This window comes from Manis pentadactyla, chromosome 9 (assembly GCF_030020395.1).
Source record: "Manis pentadactyla isolate mManPen7 chromosome 9, mManPen7.hap1, whole genome shotgun sequence".
NCBI classification, from domain to species: Eukaryota; Metazoa; Chordata; class Mammalia; order Pholidota; family Manidae; genus Manis; species Manis pentadactyla.
In genome coordinates, this window is record NC_080027.1 from 44,819,194 (window position 1) to 44,837,479 (window position 18,286).

At 38.7% G+C, this 18,286-nt stretch overlaps 3 protein-coding genes and 1 pseudogene across 3 annotated transcripts in view; 2 read left to right on the plus strand and 2 right to left on the minus strand.

Annotated features, from left to right (window-relative positions):
* The first annotated feature begins 3,485 nt into the window (after window positions 1–3,485).
* Window positions 3,486–18,286, plus strand: part of LOC118933078 (olfactory receptor 52B6-like) — a 118,567-nt gene continuing 103,766 nt past the window's right edge. The window contains exon 1 of the mRNA XM_036927054.2: window positions 3,486–3,603. The gene's annotated coding sequence lies outside the window, so the exon portion shown is untranslated. The remainder of the gene's footprint in view (window positions 3,604–18,286) is intronic.
* Window positions 3,493–18,286, plus strand: part of LOC118933075 (tripartite motif-containing protein 6) — a 162,945-nt gene continuing 148,151 nt past the window's right edge. The window contains exon 1 of the mRNA XM_036927045.2: window positions 3,493–3,603. Within this exon, the coding sequence (XP_036782940.2) occupies window positions 3,501–3,603 (103 nt within the window). The 5' untranslated portion in view covers window positions 3,493–3,500. The remainder of the gene's footprint in view (window positions 3,604–18,286) is intronic.
* LOC118933022 (olfactory receptor 51I2-like) lies at window positions 4,606–6,623 on the minus strand (annotated as a pseudogene).
* On the minus strand, window positions 16,961–17,935 carry LOC118933080 (olfactory receptor 51I2-like). The gene has a single exon (XM_036927056.2). It carries the CDS (start codon window positions 17,933–17,935, stop codon window positions 16,991–16,993), a length of 945 nt encoding a protein of 314 aa, XP_036782951.1. The 3' UTR covers window positions 16,961–16,990.

Sequence of the window (18,286 nt, forward strand, 5' to 3'; positions counted from 1 at the left end):
AGCAGTAACTCAGCATGATGTCAAAAACCCAGATTTGGTTTCGGGATGTGTCCCGCTAGGGGTCGGCAGATGTGGTTTGGCTCATATTTAGAATACAAAGTGTTCTTTTTCCCTTTTTCTTCTATTACTAATAGAAAACTTGTTTATCAAATAAGTGTAAGCAAATAAATAAAGGAGATACATTAACCGTTAAGCGATTATTCCATTTAGTTAGTTTGTCCCCGTGTGACTCATGAGACGCCTTACAACGTGAAAGGGTCACGGAGATGACCCCGTGAGCTGGGTCCGGGACGTCGGAGGCTCTTCACCCGCTTCCGGCCCTGAAACGTTTGTCCCGCCCACCATCCCCGCAGCCTCAGCCATTTCCGATCTCTGCCCTGAGAGCGCTGTGCCTCCTGGGACCGTTCTGAACCCAGTGAGGTCCTCCGCGAAAGCTCTGAACGTTCTGGTGGCGGGTGTGCGGAGCGTCTGGTCCTGCAGCCGCCGGCGCACGCCCGGTGAGTAGGGTCCCGGTATGCTGAGCCTGCCAGCTGCCCCTCTGGAGCGCTTGCCTCTCCCGTCCATCTCTCCCCAACTCCCTGCCCTCCACGTAAGGGGACCAGTTCCAGATTTCACCAGGGAAGCTCCCAAGGAGCCTGGAAACTGTCGCAGCATCTAAATACCTGATACTTCAGTGACATTTGCATAAGCCTCCGACATTCTTCAAATGTAAAGGATAATACCCAGACAAAACTCTCTACGTTTCTGGAGCCATGCACCCTTCACCCAAAGCATTAGGGTGTGGAGGCTTTATTACAAGCTTAGAAGAAAAGCATCTCAACTAATAAAAATGCAAAGAACAGAGCTGGTTACTGGACCATCCTGATTTTACATCACTTCCTGCCAGCCCTGGTGCTCAGGAAAAGTTCTCCCTAAAGTGTTCCTCAACCTTCATTCCTCCTGGCAGAGATATTTGGTCACTGTCTTTTACTTGACCCCAGGTGTAAAAACTAGTGGAGATGTTCGGAGGGAGTGGATATAATTCAGGTTGCAAACGATTTTCTTTACAAGCTTTGCTTTTTGTTCATTTGCCTGTCAAGCAAAACAGCTCATTCATTTTATTTATACATTCAACAGTGTTTATCGAAACTACAATGTGGCAGGCATGCTGTTAGTTTTGAGAGCTCAGTGGTTATGGAATTAGTTACTAGTGTTTGTGAGAAAAACTACCTAAAGAGAGATGGACGAGACATGCCAAAGTCTCCTGGGATGTGTTTACTAACTACATATTCCTTTTAAATACTCCCTTCCCAAGCTACACCACATTTTGAATGGCTGCCATGTGGTGGAGGAGGGTCTCTGGTGGAAACATAGTAAATGTGCATGCAAACTGTGTCAGAGTAGAACAAAGGCCTGGAAGCACAAGGCTATGCATGTAACACAAATATCCTGTATTTCATACCGGTCAGTAAGCTTCCTGAGTGACAATCTGTATTGTTACAATGAAAGATAGACTATAAGCAATGGCTCAAAGTCAGCTTTAATTATTTGTCTTGATAGTCAAGCCAAATGTCTCTGACTGAGACAAACTCCTCTGTAAATGCTAAACAGCTTATAAGTGACAGTGCTGTGTGGTCTTTTCTATATTTGTCAGGACATTAGGAAAACAAAATCTATTGTGGATTTTAACACAAACACTTGAGAGTCAGCTATTTAATAAACATATCTTTGACTCAGTATGAAAGAGGCAAGTAAAAATAAATCTGAAACTCAAACAAAGCAATTCCTGCTAAACAGATATATTCAAAACTGTAAAATTGGGTTACAGACACTAGACTGAAAATAAGCCCCATGTCAGTTATTCAGCAAGGTATAGATTAATGGTTGCCTTCAACAGGAAATACTGTTCAACATCGGGATCCAAATATCGACAAGAATGTTTTTACAAATAATGCAGAAAAACAAGTGTATGATTATTAGGGCAAAAGACAGTAATAAGACACAACTCGGGTATAGACTGTACAACTGGGCACTATTTTTAAATCGATCGTAATGTATTTTCAGTATAATTTTTAAACCTGTCAGCCTTCAGTTGACACAAAAATATTATAAACAGGCTTATAAAAATTTATCATTTACTTAGATGTCAGTACATTATTTAAATATTTATTTTACTAGTTTGAACAAATAGAATTTCAGAAAAAAGCTTTTTTTGTCAGGCCTATTAGAGAATGGTTCAATATTTATTATGAAGCTGGAAAATGCACACACACAATGGATTATTTTTTCTATATCAAGGAAATAATAGTTTTAATTTCGTGTCTCAACAAATTTCTCTGTAATTTATAGTCAGTATAAACAGGCTGTGTGCATGTATGCACACATGTGCTTGCATCTCAGTGGTCTTTATCCAACTATGAGCTGGAAAGTGGGTATTTCTATAACACTGAAAGAGATTGCTGTCACTGTTCTGTGCAGTGACTCCTTATTTTTTCAAAACTTAGTTCAGCACATCTGTATTCAACTATTGAGACACACACAAGGGTACATCTCCCAAGGTCACATGCTTTCATTATCAGGATCCAGGCTCAAGTCATCTCCACATTCCATGCTTAGCACAGAGCTTGGCCAGTGCAAGGCATTCCATGGGGTTTTGCTAAGTGAATAAACAAGGGATCATTGCACAAAATGATGATAGAAATACTTTCAGTGTTATGGTGGTACTCACTCTTCCCACCTCATACCTGCTAATGTGACTTTTTACTCTTCCCATCCTCATACCTACTTCTGTGACTTTTCAGTTCTGTAGCTGAGATTAAGAGATGAAGAGAAGCCTAAAAAATACTTGGAAATATGTCTGCCATGTGATTTCTGATATTCAGATATAGATACTGAAACATTAGGTAATAAAAAGATTTTTAAAAAAAAGAAAAGAAAGACCAATCCCATTTTCTCATTGTAAGCATGACCCTAAATTCCATAGGCTAATATTTGTCCTTGACTTTTTAAATTTCATTTTTGGTCGTAACTGTGTACAGAGTTAGCTTATGTGCACTCTTCATCCCCATATGTGAAGAAGGGTGCTTTTCCACGGTGACTGGGAGGAAGATTCTCTGGACTGGGAGGGGTTGGCAGGGTAGCTCTTGCAGCTTTGCGGTTCCAGGGCTCCCTCTGTTGTGCAAATAGCTCAAAGTAACACCTCTTTTTGAGGCCTCTTCTGTGTCTGGGAGCTAATCCATTTCTAGAGGAGGTTTAGCTCCCTCCCTCTGCTCTCACCCTAGAGCTCTACAGGCCTGCCTTCTGAGGGTACTCTCAGCTTGAGAAATTTTATTTAGCTGCCCCTGTGCTTTTTGCATTGGCTTCCTCTATAGCCTTTTTATCTGTCATCAGCAACTTCTTTTACTCAACTGATCTGTATCCGTTTTATCTGTTTTTTTTCAGGATGAAGTTAAATCCATTTGTACAAGCTTATTTGCTGAACAATCCTGAGGTTCTCAAATGGCAGACCTCCACAGCGCTCCATGATCTTAGGTGCACAAGGACATGGCCCTTATCAGGATTGTTCCCAGCTTCACCTGTCATTCTCAAAGCCATCTGCCCAGGTTTCTGCTAAGAGTAGTGAGGGTGAGTATTTATGACTTTTTTTTCTTTTGCTTTGTCTTCATTTCTTGTTGGAGTAAGATTTATTATTCCCCTCCACTGCACACTTCCCTACCACTGAGTTTCTAACCTGGCGGTTTAGCTATACCTACTTTGTTCTAGAACACTTGAGATTTCCCTGTTACCTAATATTGTTGAAAATACTATCTCTAGGTTTTTATTCTGTTTTTTGGGGGGGTGTTTGTTATGGTTGGTTAATTTGGCATTCAGAAGGGGTTTGGAAGAGATTTCATAGTGCTGTTATATACAGGACATCATGTCGCTCAATCCTTACAGCTTTCTTTTAGAAAAGTTATTTCACGATCCTTTGAGAAGGAAAAAAAAACACAGAAAGGGATCGTTCTTTGAAAAATTACAGAGTTTTGCCATGGAGTCTGTTTTCTCCCATCATCCAGCAAACTTAAATTATGCCACTGGCCAGGAAGGTTCCCCACACCATTGTGTTTATCTCTGCTAAGCTTCCACATGCCTGTGTGGTCTGAGTTGTGTGTGCTTTGAATGAATTTGCAGAGGATTCCTATTTTAGTAGCTGTTACTCCCCAGGGATTATGCCTTGTGAATTTCCTGATACTCTTCAGCTACCTCTCCTCTGCTGTAGGGTGTGCTGAAGCCTCTGGGCTTGGGTGCTGACTACAGGCCATGAAAGTCCATGTTCCAGAAAATTGTGGACCAAACTGCCATTGCCTCTGAATCAGACTCCCTCACCATCAATCACTAGTGTCTATTAGCTTCCACTTACAGTGCCTGCTAGCTCCCTAGAAGAAAGTTAATCCTCCCCTCAGTCATACCCAGGGCATGGCAACATAGGATATTTTTCCAGAATACTTTTCTCCTTGTTTTAAACTTCAGGATTTCAGGTGTTACATGGGTTCCACCACATAGTCAGAATGGCAAGCGCGTATGTTCCATTTTGAAGGACTCAGGAATCCTCTTACTTCAAAAGGGAAAAGTTGGTCATAGCTACTGTGTACCTAATTTTTAGATATTCAGAAGTATTATTCCTTTCAAAAGTGTCTTGTGATACCTATGATCTCAAGTAACATAATCCCCAGTCATACCACGGTTTATATACTTGCACTAGTTTTGTCTGTTTTGGGGACTTACTTGAAAGCATAGAGGTCACTAGTATACGTGGACAAATAAGAGGGACTAATTGAAGACTGTTCCTCATTAGGTCTGAGAGAAATCGTTTATGGCAACTTGTAGCATAGTTAATTGCACTGTAAGGCAGTGTGAGGTTTTGAGTTGATAGGTTATAGTCTGGCCATCCTGTACAACTAATGGCAGGTGCCCAATTGCAGGTCAGTTTATAGAAGGAGATTGAAACACTCCAACAGACTAGCCTCATATACCCCCAAATCAACAGTAACAGCAAACTCCTAAGGTACCTGACTTTCCACGTGGTCCCTTCTAATTAGTGCCTATGTCCAAACAACATCTTGTGAAGTCTCCTACAAATCTCCTTAGTCTTGATGGAATAGATAATTGGGTTGTACATTGGAGGCACAAAGAAATATACCAGGGACATGAACTTGTGCACAAACTCAGGGGCGTACATCCCAAACTAATAAACCATAGACACACCAACCATGGGCACATAGAAGATGAGCACAACACAGATGTGTGGTGCACACATGTTGAGTGTTTTAAACTGTTCCTCCTGGAAGGCAATGGTCAGCACAGAACGCAATATGAGCACGTAGGAAAGGAGGATGAGTCTTCTCCTCATCCTCCAAAGGCAGAGATGACAATGAACAGTCCATACATGCTGTTGATGGTGGTATTGCCATCACAGGGCAGGGGGATCAGATCTGGGTGTAAGCAGTAGGGATGGATGAGCACATAGGCTTTACAGAAGGGCAGCCTCTTCAGAAGAAAAGGCAGTGGGAAGACCATGCAGAAGCTTCAGGTGATGGTGTATATGCCCATGTGAGCCACCTGACTCTCAGTAAGCACTGCAAGGGATTACAGGTGGCCACATACTGGTCAAAACTCATGGCAAGCAGAATCCCAGACTCTGTCCAGGAGATAAAGTGGGTGAAGAACATCTGGGTCAGACAGGCATCAAAGGCAGTTTCTGGGGCATGGAAAGCACAAGGCTGCCAGTAAGTGGGCAATGTGGAAAAGGACACACCCAGGTCATTGACAGACTGCAGAGACAGGAAATCGTACATTGGCTGGTGCAGGCTATGCTCCTCCTTTATGATGAAGAGGGTTGGGATGTTGCCTAGGATGGACTCAGCATAAAGCAGCAAGAGCAGGGAGTTAGGCAGGGCTCCGGGCCTGCCATCTCTGGGAAGCCTGTTAGTGTGAAGCTGGCAGCATGAGAGATATTCATCCCAAAACTCTCCAAGAGGGTCCTCAAGTGGCTTTGGTGAAGTATGATCACATAGTGGAAGACACAAAGACCAGGTGATCACTGACCTCAGGGTAGAGGGGACAATGATACTTAGATTCCATACCAAAGATCATGAAAGAGTCAGGAAGGTGCAGGCTAGGGGACACTGGTTCATCTCAGGCCTTCTGCAGTCTGACCACATCCACAGATGGGTCTTGGGCTCCAAATCCTTCCCTAACAAAAATCCTATGATTCTTTTTCTGGACATTACCCCCTTGTTTTTCCTGTCTCTGTATTCATTACAGGAAAATCAAACCTTTCTCCAATGAATGTGAAAGATTTTGCTCTTTCTCCCTACCAGGTCTTAGCCACCACCTTCTTCAAGAAGTGGGGTGTAGAATGTCTTCCATGAGTCTTTCCTTCGTATACTGTCCACTGACTCCACTGACTAATGTGCTTCCTGTTGTGCAAACGATGGCTTTTTCACCTCTGAGCGGTCCCCTCTCTCGCCTGCACTCAGGCTTCAGTCACTGAGGCTCCTCAGCCTGCCTTCATCTCCTGAGCCCCTCCCTTACTCACCAAAGGTCCGGAAGTTCATGCAACTGCACTCCTGATTACTCTTGGCTTTCCTCTCCTGTACTGTCATGTTTTTTTCTCTGTTTAGATTAATGATTCTCAAACTGTGCTGTATATTAGCTTCTTTAGAGGAACTAAACTCCTTTGCCTGGGCCACACTCATACCAGTTAAATCAGCGTGTCTGGCAGTGTGACACAAGAATCAGTATTGCTTTTACATTTTCCTCCCAATAGGCAGCCAGGTTTGAGAAGCAGGGCTCTGGGTCACTCCTACTAGCTTCAAATGTTTTCCACCCCACACCAACTTCTTCCATACTGAGGATCAATTCAGGATCTGCTATTGTGGTAAACAAACCAACACCACCAACAAAACCCTTTTTTATTGCCCCCACATACTATCCTAGTAAACACTCATTTCTCTACTCTCTTTCATAACTGTTATCTTCAAAATTATTTTTTACTCATAATATCCTTCTTATCTCTCCTCTGCATGCGAATGATCCCAAATTTATGTCTGTGGCTCAGACTTCTCTTCTAGCTGTGGGCTCAAGCATCCAACTCCCTGTTGGACTACCATTTGTAATAGCTCATCAGCTTCTCAAATGTAACAAATGCAAGTTGAACTTGCTATTACTCACCATGCTTAATTCTCTCCTATATTTACCATCTCATTAAAGTCTATCACCATCTATCTGTGTGCTTAAGCCAGACAACTCTAGGAGGCATCTTCTCTCATCCTCCCCCATTCCCAAATCTAATGAATCTTTTACCACCTTTCCAAAATATACTCAGCTCTGGCTCCTCTTCCACCTGTAACTGATCCCTTGGCATCGTTAACCAGGATGTCTGCAGGACATCCCTTGTTCCTCACCCAGCTTAGTGTCATGCCCTTCCTAATCTGTTCTCCACAAAGCAGCCAAATTGTTTGTAATAGAAATAAAATGGTGTTATGCTCCTACTGAAAATCTTCCAAGGGCTTTCCTTATCCTGTGAAATAAGAATTCAGTTTTCCTTCCCATGAATGGCACACAGCATCATCAGTCCCTAGGGACTTGTCATCTTCCTATTACTCTGTGCATTTCTTTCTGCTCATGGTTGTACATCCCTATTCTACATGGCCACACATACTCCTCTTCATAACTCTTATCACACTTCAGAATCTCAGTGAGTTATTATATATATGTTTAGTTATTTGATTAGTATCTTTCTCCCCGAATAAACTATGTGCTCCCACAATTGTCTATTTTTCTTCTCATTTTGACCTCAATGCTTAGACAACTCACTGGGCATAGAGCCCTGGTATAGGACTCAGACATTTCCAGCCCTAGTTCTAGCCAATTAGTAATGATTGCATAGATCAATACACTAACTGAGGAAGAAGGTGTGATGTGCTGCATTTTTCAGTGTAAAATAAATTTAGATAAGTGAACATGTAGTAGCTGAGTTCTGATATCAACTTTTCCATATACCAGCTGTGCATTTAGTTCACTTCTTCATACCCTGTTTTCACATCTGTTGCATAGAAAAAAAATGTGCAGACATTTAAAATTCATGTTCAGGACCCTGGAGCTTGACAGGCACTGAATAAATAGCTACCAAGAGAGTGGTGATGAAGAGGGACATTTAAGGGCTGCGGTGGCCCTTTTTCCGTACTATCTTCCAGCTTTCAGTTTCCCAACCGAAGGCTGTCTCCTTTTTCCTCTACCTTTTATCCACTGCCCTCTGAGAATAATGCAGTATGAGTTAATCACTCAGCACAAAAGCTTCAGAAGATGCCTGGCTAGGAAACTTAGAGTAGAGCTCAGGGTAGTGGAGTTCAGGCACCAAGAGCTGTAGATGGGTTTGGGGACAGAAGTAGAATGCAGAGAATATCTCTAAACTTAGATTACAGTCAGCTTCTCCTACTGCAAATATCTATACTCTAATAAGAGAGTAGGGTATGATCTTGAAGCTATGAATGGGGTTCCTTCAGACCTCTGTGAGGGAAGAGAGAAGTCTCAGCTCACCTCTCCAGGGCAGCTCGGGTGGATGGGAGGAGAGACGTAGGCAAAGTGTCTGCTAGGGAAGGAGCACCAAGGACTCTGCACACAGTCTCCCTGCCAGCCTCCCTGCCTCCCTCCCTCCCTGCTCTGATCTCTGTAAAGCTGTCTCTTAAAGTCTCCCTGGGCACTGTTTACTCCCAGGGCTCAGAGAGGTGGTGGGGCAGCAGGGAATGCAAAATAAATGTGAATGGATGGCTCCTCTATGCCTGGAATTTCTCCCTCTTAGAGGCTTTCAGAGAAATTAAGAGTTAGAACTGTGTCCTTCATTTTATAGAGGAAGAACTGAGGCCCAGAAAGAACTCATTCAGTAAATCAAAAGCAGAGCTGGAGTGAATCCCAGGCCCTTTAACTCCCATTGAGTCCCAAATTAGGTCTCTTTCTACTAATTATGCCACAACCCAAATAGATTTCAAGAGACAAAATAGCATAACCACTAAGAGCCTTATTATTTATTATCAACAAAAAGAGTGACCATTCTGGTTTGCCTGATAATGTACTGATTTAGCACTGGAAATCCTGCAACAGGAGAAACCCCTCAGTTGTTACAAACTGGGACAGTTATTCTCACCCTACATCCAGATCTGGATTCAAAACCACCTCCTCCCCTGTCTAAGTTAGTGTCCTTAAGAAAATTATTTAATTGGTTCAAGCTCTAAAATCTTCATTTCTAAAATGGAGTACAAATGCCTGGAGATCTAGTTGACTATGAACTTTGATCTCCCATGATTAGTTCTTATGCAACAAGAACTGCTGTACTGATGTGCCAGTTTTTCATCTGCTAGAAAAGAATTGAGTAGAAGATGGGATAGCCAGCTGGCTGTATGGGTTCTGAGGCTGAGGGCAGGCTGATTCCTAAGACACTACTTCAAAGGTCTTACCTCTGCAGCCATCTTGCATCACACCCAAATTTTTGTAGTGGAAAATTTGAGGCTTTAAGGGGGAGAAGCTTGCTGAATACACAGAGAAATTGTTAGATTGAGGACTTGAATGGAATTATCTTGATCTGGACCCCAAAGTATACCTCCACTGCCAATGTACCTCATCACCAAGGTTGAGGAGGAAGAAGGAAATAAGTGATATGTTTTGAACACTTAGCAAGTGTCTAGGACCACAATAGTTTCTTTGATATAGATGAACTCATTTAATCCTCAGAGAAAACCTGATAATACTTTTATTATCTCTTTCAGTAGGCAGACTAGTACACCATTAGAGCAACATAGATACACTAAAAAACTACATATGTGTATAAAATATACTTTAATGAATAAATGCATATTCATGTATATGTGTGTATATGGTTTATATACATACATGTTTATATCTATATATACATATAAACCATATTATATGTATATCCAACCATATATTCAATGGATATATATATATATAAAACCAGGAGGAGAGAGAGAGAGAGAGAGATATCTCCAGATAAATTAAATATTTTTTAAGTTTCAGAATCTTCCTAGTCTTCCTCAAAAGTAGAACTTTACTGGACTTCACTCTACCTCTTTAAGGACTTAATTTTCAAATTTGATTTTCAATTTATATAGGGGAATACCTGAGTACTTCAGACATTGTCTCTAAAAGCCTTCATTAATGTCTGCTTGTAGTGTCTGTATCTGTGTGTGAGTATGTGCCATTATGTCTGTGGCAGTGGAGAAAAAACATTCAAGGGAAGGTCCTCTAACTACTTAGAAATGAGAAAAATAGGTATGCCTTCTTAGAATTAATCAGTAACTCACTTGCAAGAAATCAGAAGAGAAAAATGAAAAAACACCTTTATAAAAAATAGTGATTTCTAAACATTTTAAGATTTGACCAATTTAACTTAATTAAAAATACAAGCTATCAAAAATAGTTACCATTTATTGGCCATCTAGTATATGCCACATACTTATTAGAATCTTCATATACATTATTTAATACTCATGGATGCTATCAGCTATATAACTTTTTACCTAATTTATACAGATGAGATATCTGAGATTTGGAAAGTTTACCGGCACTTGCCAAGATCATAAACTTATTGAAAGAACCAGGATTCCAATCTGTATGGAATACCATAATTATAAACAGCTATTCTACACACACACAAAGGTCATCATTTGAAGATATTAAAAGCAAAGAAAAAACAGACATGAAGGACAACGTGAACCATGCAGTTATAAGGAAAAGACATGAATGGACCCACTAAGCACCAGGGCTAATGAGTAATTAACATGTTGGGGTTCTTGGGAGATGGATACTGGCCCAACAGAACTTAAGACATGAAACTTTCAAATATCATAATTATGCCCCTTTGCTTCTTATTTCTTATTCACACAAAAAAATGTAATGATGGTGTGTCTCCCATCAAGTAGAATGAGCTAGTCATGTTGGCAAGAGAATCTTTGCCCATTCAGTAACTCTGTTTCTCATTGTAAACTGAGAGCATCACGCATCTCTGTCATTGTCTTGGTGAATGTGAGCACGTCCCTGAGACAGCACCACACTGAGGGGAGCGCTGAGATTCGGTGAGAAGCCTTCTCTCTCTGCTCTCACAGTCATCAGGACAGTAGACAATCTCCCACATTAATCTGCTTCAGAAAAGAGCTTTAGAGATCTATGAATAGGAACTGTTTCAAAGAGGGGACCTAAAAGAATCTGGAAGATGAGTTTAGCTCAAGACCCTAAAGGATAAACTGAGTATCCAGGGGAGGAGAGAAGAGAGCTCAATAAATAAATGCTGGACTTCAAGAACTCTACTTACAGAAATATTATTGTGTCCTTTCAGTTAGACCTCCTAAATGTCTTTCTATTTAATTGACTTCTTGCCATTCCCAGTCACTCTCTAGTCAGTATATCAGTATTTCAATCCTAGGCAATTACAACAGTGCCTTTACCAGTAAAACAAAAATACTTTTACCTACATCATAGGCTTGCTGATCAGTGCTAATGATTTCTTTTTAATAATAAAATAAAATAACCTTTGAACTTTGGAACATAGTATGCCATCAAGAAATGTTATCATTAGTATTACTTTGCAGCTAGTGAAGTGAACATCGGCGACTTTAAATAACTGGTCTAGTTAGCCTAACTGAAGAGATCAGATGGGAGTTCTCCTAACATCAAGTCTGCCATAGATATTCTGTCATTTTGCTTTAAGCTAATTGTCTGATACTAGCCTTTCACTGCAGAATAAACATTCTGGTGCGTCCAGGCTTCTGGTGAAGTGGGATCTGGAGAGTGTGAGTTCTATGTGTTTCTGATGTGCACTGGGCGGAAAGAGCTCTAGGGGCCCAGAATCAGGTCCCCATGGGTAGTGATGCGGGCCCCCCACAAAACCATAGCCACATCTAGAAGGGGATGGCTCTGCTAGAAAAAGGAAACACATATGCCTTGAGATGAGCAGAGAAAAGCGTTTGGAAACCACCCCGGTGGGGAGCCAGCAGGGGAACCAACACTCAGACTTTGCCCCTGTGACATTCATCTCCTTGGAAAGCTCAGATTATTCTCCTTTGCCTGCATCTCTTTCTCTCTCTGTCTCTCTCCCCACTGCCCAGTCTTATTTTTTAAATCATTATGTTATTATTAAATGTAATATATATATAAAATATATAATATAAATATAAACTATTTTATTGTTAATGTAAATAAAATATGTATTCTATTATTAAAACATAATATATATATTTTGTTGAAAAGTAGAAAATACAGATATATAAAAAAAATCTTTCCAATCTCCCTAACCAGGGACTACTAACATAATTTCTGTTAGTCCTTTCAAATATTTTTCTATGCAAATATATAAACGTTTTACAGTAACAGTATATGTTAGTGTTTTTATCAGCATGCTATAAATACTACTTGATAAAATGTTTTATTTGATATACTACTTTACAGTTGTTTTTAAATTATGGTAAGCTATCCTGTGCTAGAAATCTGTTGTTGCAGCTGTATCCTCTATTTTAATTAGTATAACTTCCTGGGTTTTTTCTTCATGTTTTAACATTTGGAAATTTTACTACATTCCTTTCCTATTTCCCACCTTTTTAGAACTTTCAAGGGAGAGTAATGTCAACTGTGTAACAATTCTAAATTAATTTTAAAAACATGTTGTAATATTATCCAGGATATTCAGGAAGAAGTAAATTGAATCAGAAAGAAATGACACCTTGATTATGTGTTTAGTCTTTCCACCTAGGCACATACTTTTGTGTCCATTCATTCAAGTTTAATTTCAAATCTTTCAATAATACTTGAAGTTTCACTCCATAAAATTTATCATTAAAATATTACTGAGATAAATTAATTTCTTAAGTTGAGGAATTGGAATATTTATTAATTGAAATATTTGTGTGTTTTTAAAATTACTAGTTTTGTATTATTTTGTTACATTTGGAAAGTTTTCTCAATCCTTAGTAATTTTTCCCTTTAAATAAGCCTTTGTTGTTGATATTGAAAAACATGATTTAACTCCTTGCATGTATCTTTAAGGGTGAAGGAACATTAATAAATTGAAAGTTTCATGAATAAAAATAATAATAATAATAAGCCTTTGTGGTTTTTTTGATCCACAAATTACATCATTTGTAAATAGGGATAATATGGTTGCATTCATTCACTTATCCAATTCATAATATTTTTTGAAATCTATATAATTTATAAATGTTAAGTTCTGAGGATAATTTGGTTATTATAAAAGTAAGAATTTTCTTTATTATTTGTTAAATGCTAAGCAATGTAACAACCATCTTAGGTACATTAGCTCTAAACTTTATAAAAACATCAGCTGGTTATTGTTGTACAGTTTTCAAATGAATAAATTGAGGCTTACAGATGGTAGGATTTTCCCAGGTCCATGATCTGTCTTGCACAAAGTTCATGCTCTTTCTGATATTAACAAACAATGTATTCTTTCAAGAAACTTATGATTCACATAGGGAGCTAAGTACAGAGTAGTACAGAATTACATCTAGCTGCTGTGCTATATAATTCTACACAAACAGACTAGAAGCATAAAAATAATAAAACATGTCTTTTACCACTGTTGGAGGTGAGGGAGCCAAGTAAACAGGGACAGATGGTAGAGGGAGTGCTGGAAATGCTGACAGAGTAATAACTCAAAGGCTGAGCCAGCGTCTGGTCCCTGGTATCTGTCTAATCACTATTTCTTGATAGATAATTAGAATGATATACTGTTTCCAGGCACAGAAGATATTCCAAGGGAAGACTATCAAAACAAAGATACAGAAGCATGAAGTAGCCAGTTGGTTCAGGAATTACAAGTAGTTCCATATGGCTGAAGCAAAAAGAAATCTTGGGGCGGGGTTAGTGAGACATAAGAGATGGATAGAACGGTAATATTATTAAGATACATCATAGGGTTTTGAACTTTATCCTTAGGCAGTAGGAGCCTCTCAAAGCTGTGGGTGTTTTATAATCACACAGGCTCTTTAGGAAGATCATTCTGGCTGCAGTTTGGAAAAATGAGAGGAAAGAGTAAACAATGAGATCAGTTTGGAAGATATTTCCAAGGTGAGGTGAATGGCGATAATGAAGCCCCTAAATAAGGTAGCAACAATGGATATATAGAGGCATATTGAACTCAGAATCTAATCAGAGTTGTCTAGATTCAGTATCCAGTTATAGATAAAAAGTAAAGTAAAAATAAAGGATAAAAATAGCTATTTCTATCTCAAGTTTTGCTATATTACCCAAAGGTTTCTCCAGAAAAGTGATAAATAGTAATGGCAGAATTGTTTCTCTCTTATTTTAGCCAATAAGTTTATACAGTAATACATTAACAAAATATACAGAAAAAAATTTGTTTTATTTTTATGTAGGGTGGATTTTAGGTTATGATTAGGTACACTTTCTGGAATCTGTTGCTTTGTTTTTTTCATTAGTTAACTCATGAATATAATGAGTCATTTTTTAAATCCTAGAATATATCTTGATTATTCTTTGTCTATTTACTTAATTGTATTCACAACTTTTAACATTTACACATATGTTTCCATTTATGTGTTCAATCTATAGAAATTTTGCTGATATAAATTTTTCTCTGTATTTATCAGGATTATATTTGTCCTTTTTCTTAGCTTTCCAATTTTATTGATAATTTAAGATATATAGGAAGAATGATCTGTTTTTTGAAATTTGGGGGAAAAGTAAGGAAAAAGATCTTATACCATAATATGTTGTAGATGGTGAGAGTGTGATCATTAACTTTCCATTTCTTCTACAATTATCAGTTAATTCATCATTTGTTTACATTTTATAATTTTCCCCAAAATAACAATTTATTCAAGATTTCAAATTACTTATAGAACATTCTACTGCAGATTTTAAAAATCTCTAATCTAGTATTGTATATGATTCCTAAGTTTATTTTCCATTTGATTAGATTTTTCAGAAATTGGTCTATTTTGCAAGCTTGTTTAGGATTAGTTATTGGATTACCTTCAGTGTTTCTCATTCTCATTCATTCAGTCCTTTTAACTATTTTCAATTATTTTATATGGTATTTTATTATTTTATAATGTCTCAAATTGAATGCTTAATTTCTTAACTTTTTATTTTTGTCATGAAAAATACTACCAAAAGTTTATAAAACTATGAAATTAGGCAGAACACATCAGTTATATATTTCATGTTTTACTAAGTATTACTACTTTCATTATTTCCTTATTGTTTGTCACTATATGCATTTATATTATTAGTATAAATGTATATACATCCATATATGTGAGCATATATAATTGAAATTACAATATACACTTTACCATATTGTATTATTATTGCAGTTTAGATCACTTAATATAATTTATATGCAATTAAGTTTATTTCATCTCTTAAAAGCTAGGTGGATAATGTATGTTATATGAAATATATTTGATATATGTAGCCATAGCTATTGTATATCTATTCTGTATCTATATATGTATTTCATTTTAGCTAATATTGTTTGGCATAATCTTTTTTCTAAATTTATATAAATGCTTAACTAGGATCTACTCTTAAAATCTTAAGTGCATATTACATCATTGACTATGGATACAATGTTGTGCAGCAGATATCTACATCTTATTTATCTTACATAACGGACACTTTATGCCCATTGATTGATAACTCCTCGTTTTTGGCAGCCCCTGGCAACCACCATTCCACTCTTTGATTCTATGAATTTGACTGTTTTCTGTACCTCATATAAGTGGAATAATGCAGTATTTGTCTTTCTGTGACTATCTTATTTCACTTGTCATAATGTCTTCAAGGTCATCCATGCTGTCAAATACTGCAGAATTTCCTTCTTTTTTAAGACTGAATGATATTCCATCGTATCTATATGCCACATTTTCTTTGTTTATCAGTTAATGGACATTTAGGTTGTTTCCACATCTTGGCTATTATAAGTAATGCTGCAGTGAACACCACAGTGCTAATATCTCTTTGAGATTCTGATTTCAATTCTTTTGGATAAGTACCCAAAAGTGAGGTTACTGGGTCATATGGGTCCAGAAACACAGGGAACAAAAACAAACATAAACAAGTGAGACTACATCAAACTAAAAGGCTTCTGCACAATGAAGGAAACAGTGAAGAGTGTAAAGACAACTTATGGAATGGAAGAAAATACTTGTAAACCATATATCTAATAAGGAGTTAATCTCTAAAACATATGAGGAACTCTTACAATAAAAAAACATAAATAAAATCCCTAATAACCTGATTTTTAAAATGGGCTAAGGAGTTGAATAGACATTTCTCCAAAGAAGACATAAGAATGTTGAAGAAGTATATGAAGAAATGCTCAATGTCACTAATCATCAGGAAAATACATATTGAAACCACAATGAGGTACAGCCTTACATTTGTCAAGATGGCAATTGTTAAAAAATCCAAAAGATAACAAATGTTGGTAAGGATGTAGAGAAACTCAGATCCTTGCACACTGTTGGTGAGACTATAAAATAGTGCATCCACTATGGAAAATCCTCCAAAAATTAAAAATAGAATTACCTTTGACATAATCTTGGGGAAAAGTATTTTCACGGTAATAAGTAATTTCCTTTGTAATGATTCACTGTACACAAGGAAAACACAATTGTGACAAAATGGGGGACTGATTATGAAAATTATGTTTTGAGATTTAAAAAGAAGGAAATTAAGCAAATATTTTTGCACAATTATGCCCCGTATACCTTGCCCCAAAATCTGATGGTTCGGTCTTAACTATTGGCAGGCACTCATGAAACATAATGCATCGCACATCTAGTGACAGGAATCCTAAGAGTAGGTGAGTGCACGAAAGGCAATTTAAGAAACCTTTTCAAAGCAGTTTTTGAAAACTCGAATTTGTGGACTAACGGTAAAGATCCTCTGGAACTTGGCCTTTCAACATTTTTCCTGCTTAAGTCTTTGTTCCCAGTAGTATTTTGCAAAGCCTCCGACGAATCTCTTTGGTTTTGATGGAATAGATGACAGGGTTGAGCATTGGAGGCACAAAGAGGTAGACAAGGGACATGAGTGTGTGCACATACTGTGGGGCTTGCTTCCCATAGCGAGCGAGCATGGACACACCAACCATGGGCACATAGAAGGTGAGCACGGCACACATGTGTGATACACACGTATTGAGTGTCTTTAACCGTTCCTTCTGGGATGCAATGGCAAATACAGAGTGCAGTATGAGTACATACGAGAGGAGAATGAGTGCAGAGTCCAGGCCAAAGTTAGTGATGACGAGAAATTGACCAAAAATGTTATTGACCCTGGTGTCACCACAGGGCAGGCGGATCAGATCTGGATGCAGGCAGTAGGCATGGGAAAGTACATTGGCCTTGCAGAAGGGCAGCCTCTTCAGAAGGAAAGGCAGTGGGAAAACCATGCAGAAACTGCGGATGAGGACAGACATGCCCATGCGCACCACGTGGGCATCAGTGAGCACTGTGGCATAGTGCAGTGGGTTACAGATGGCCACATACCGATCAAAGCTCATAACCAGCAGGATCCCAGACTCCATGAAGGAGAAGAGGTGGATAAAGAACATTTGAGCCATGCAACAATCAGAGTTGATATTCCTTAAGTGGAAACAAAATGTGGCCAGCACTGTGGGTAGTGTGGAAAAAGACACACCTAGGTCATTAACTGATAGCAGGGACAGGAAGTAGTACATAGGCTGATGCAAGCTCTGCTCCTCCTTGATAATGAAAAGGATAAGGGCATTGCCCACAATGGAAACAATGTAGAGAGTACCAAGGAGCAGAAACATCCAGTGTTGGGAGGACTCCAGCCCTGGGAGCCCTGTCAGGGTGAAAGGAGGCAACTCTGAGCTGTTGTCAGGGTTTCCTCCCATGCTGGGACTACTGTGCCGGTTCTAGGACTGTTATCCTGTAAAGGAGGCAAATGTTCAGTTTTATTAGCCTGGATCTAATACTTTAAGACTTTACATCATACAGTCCCTTACTTTATAGCATTAATTAATTTCATTCACCAAATCACTCACCCTTGCGTCTGATTGTCACCAAGATTTCTGGAGTTCTCTAAGTTTTCCCAGTTTATCCAGCTGGCTGAACAGATCACCCTGCCTCCCTTCACATCTGTGCCTGTTGCCGCCCTGCCCCATCTCACACTCAAGCTGGGGACTCTTTTCACCAGTCTCGGTACATCGCTTTGCTCAAGACCTGAGACAAACTCCTGATTATGC

What these genes read in the sequence shown, in the direction of transcription:
- LOC118933080 (XM_036927056.2), bottom strand. Translation starts at nt 17,935, where the DNA reads ATGGGAGGAAACCCTGACAACAGCTCAGAGTTGCCTCCTTTCACCCTG.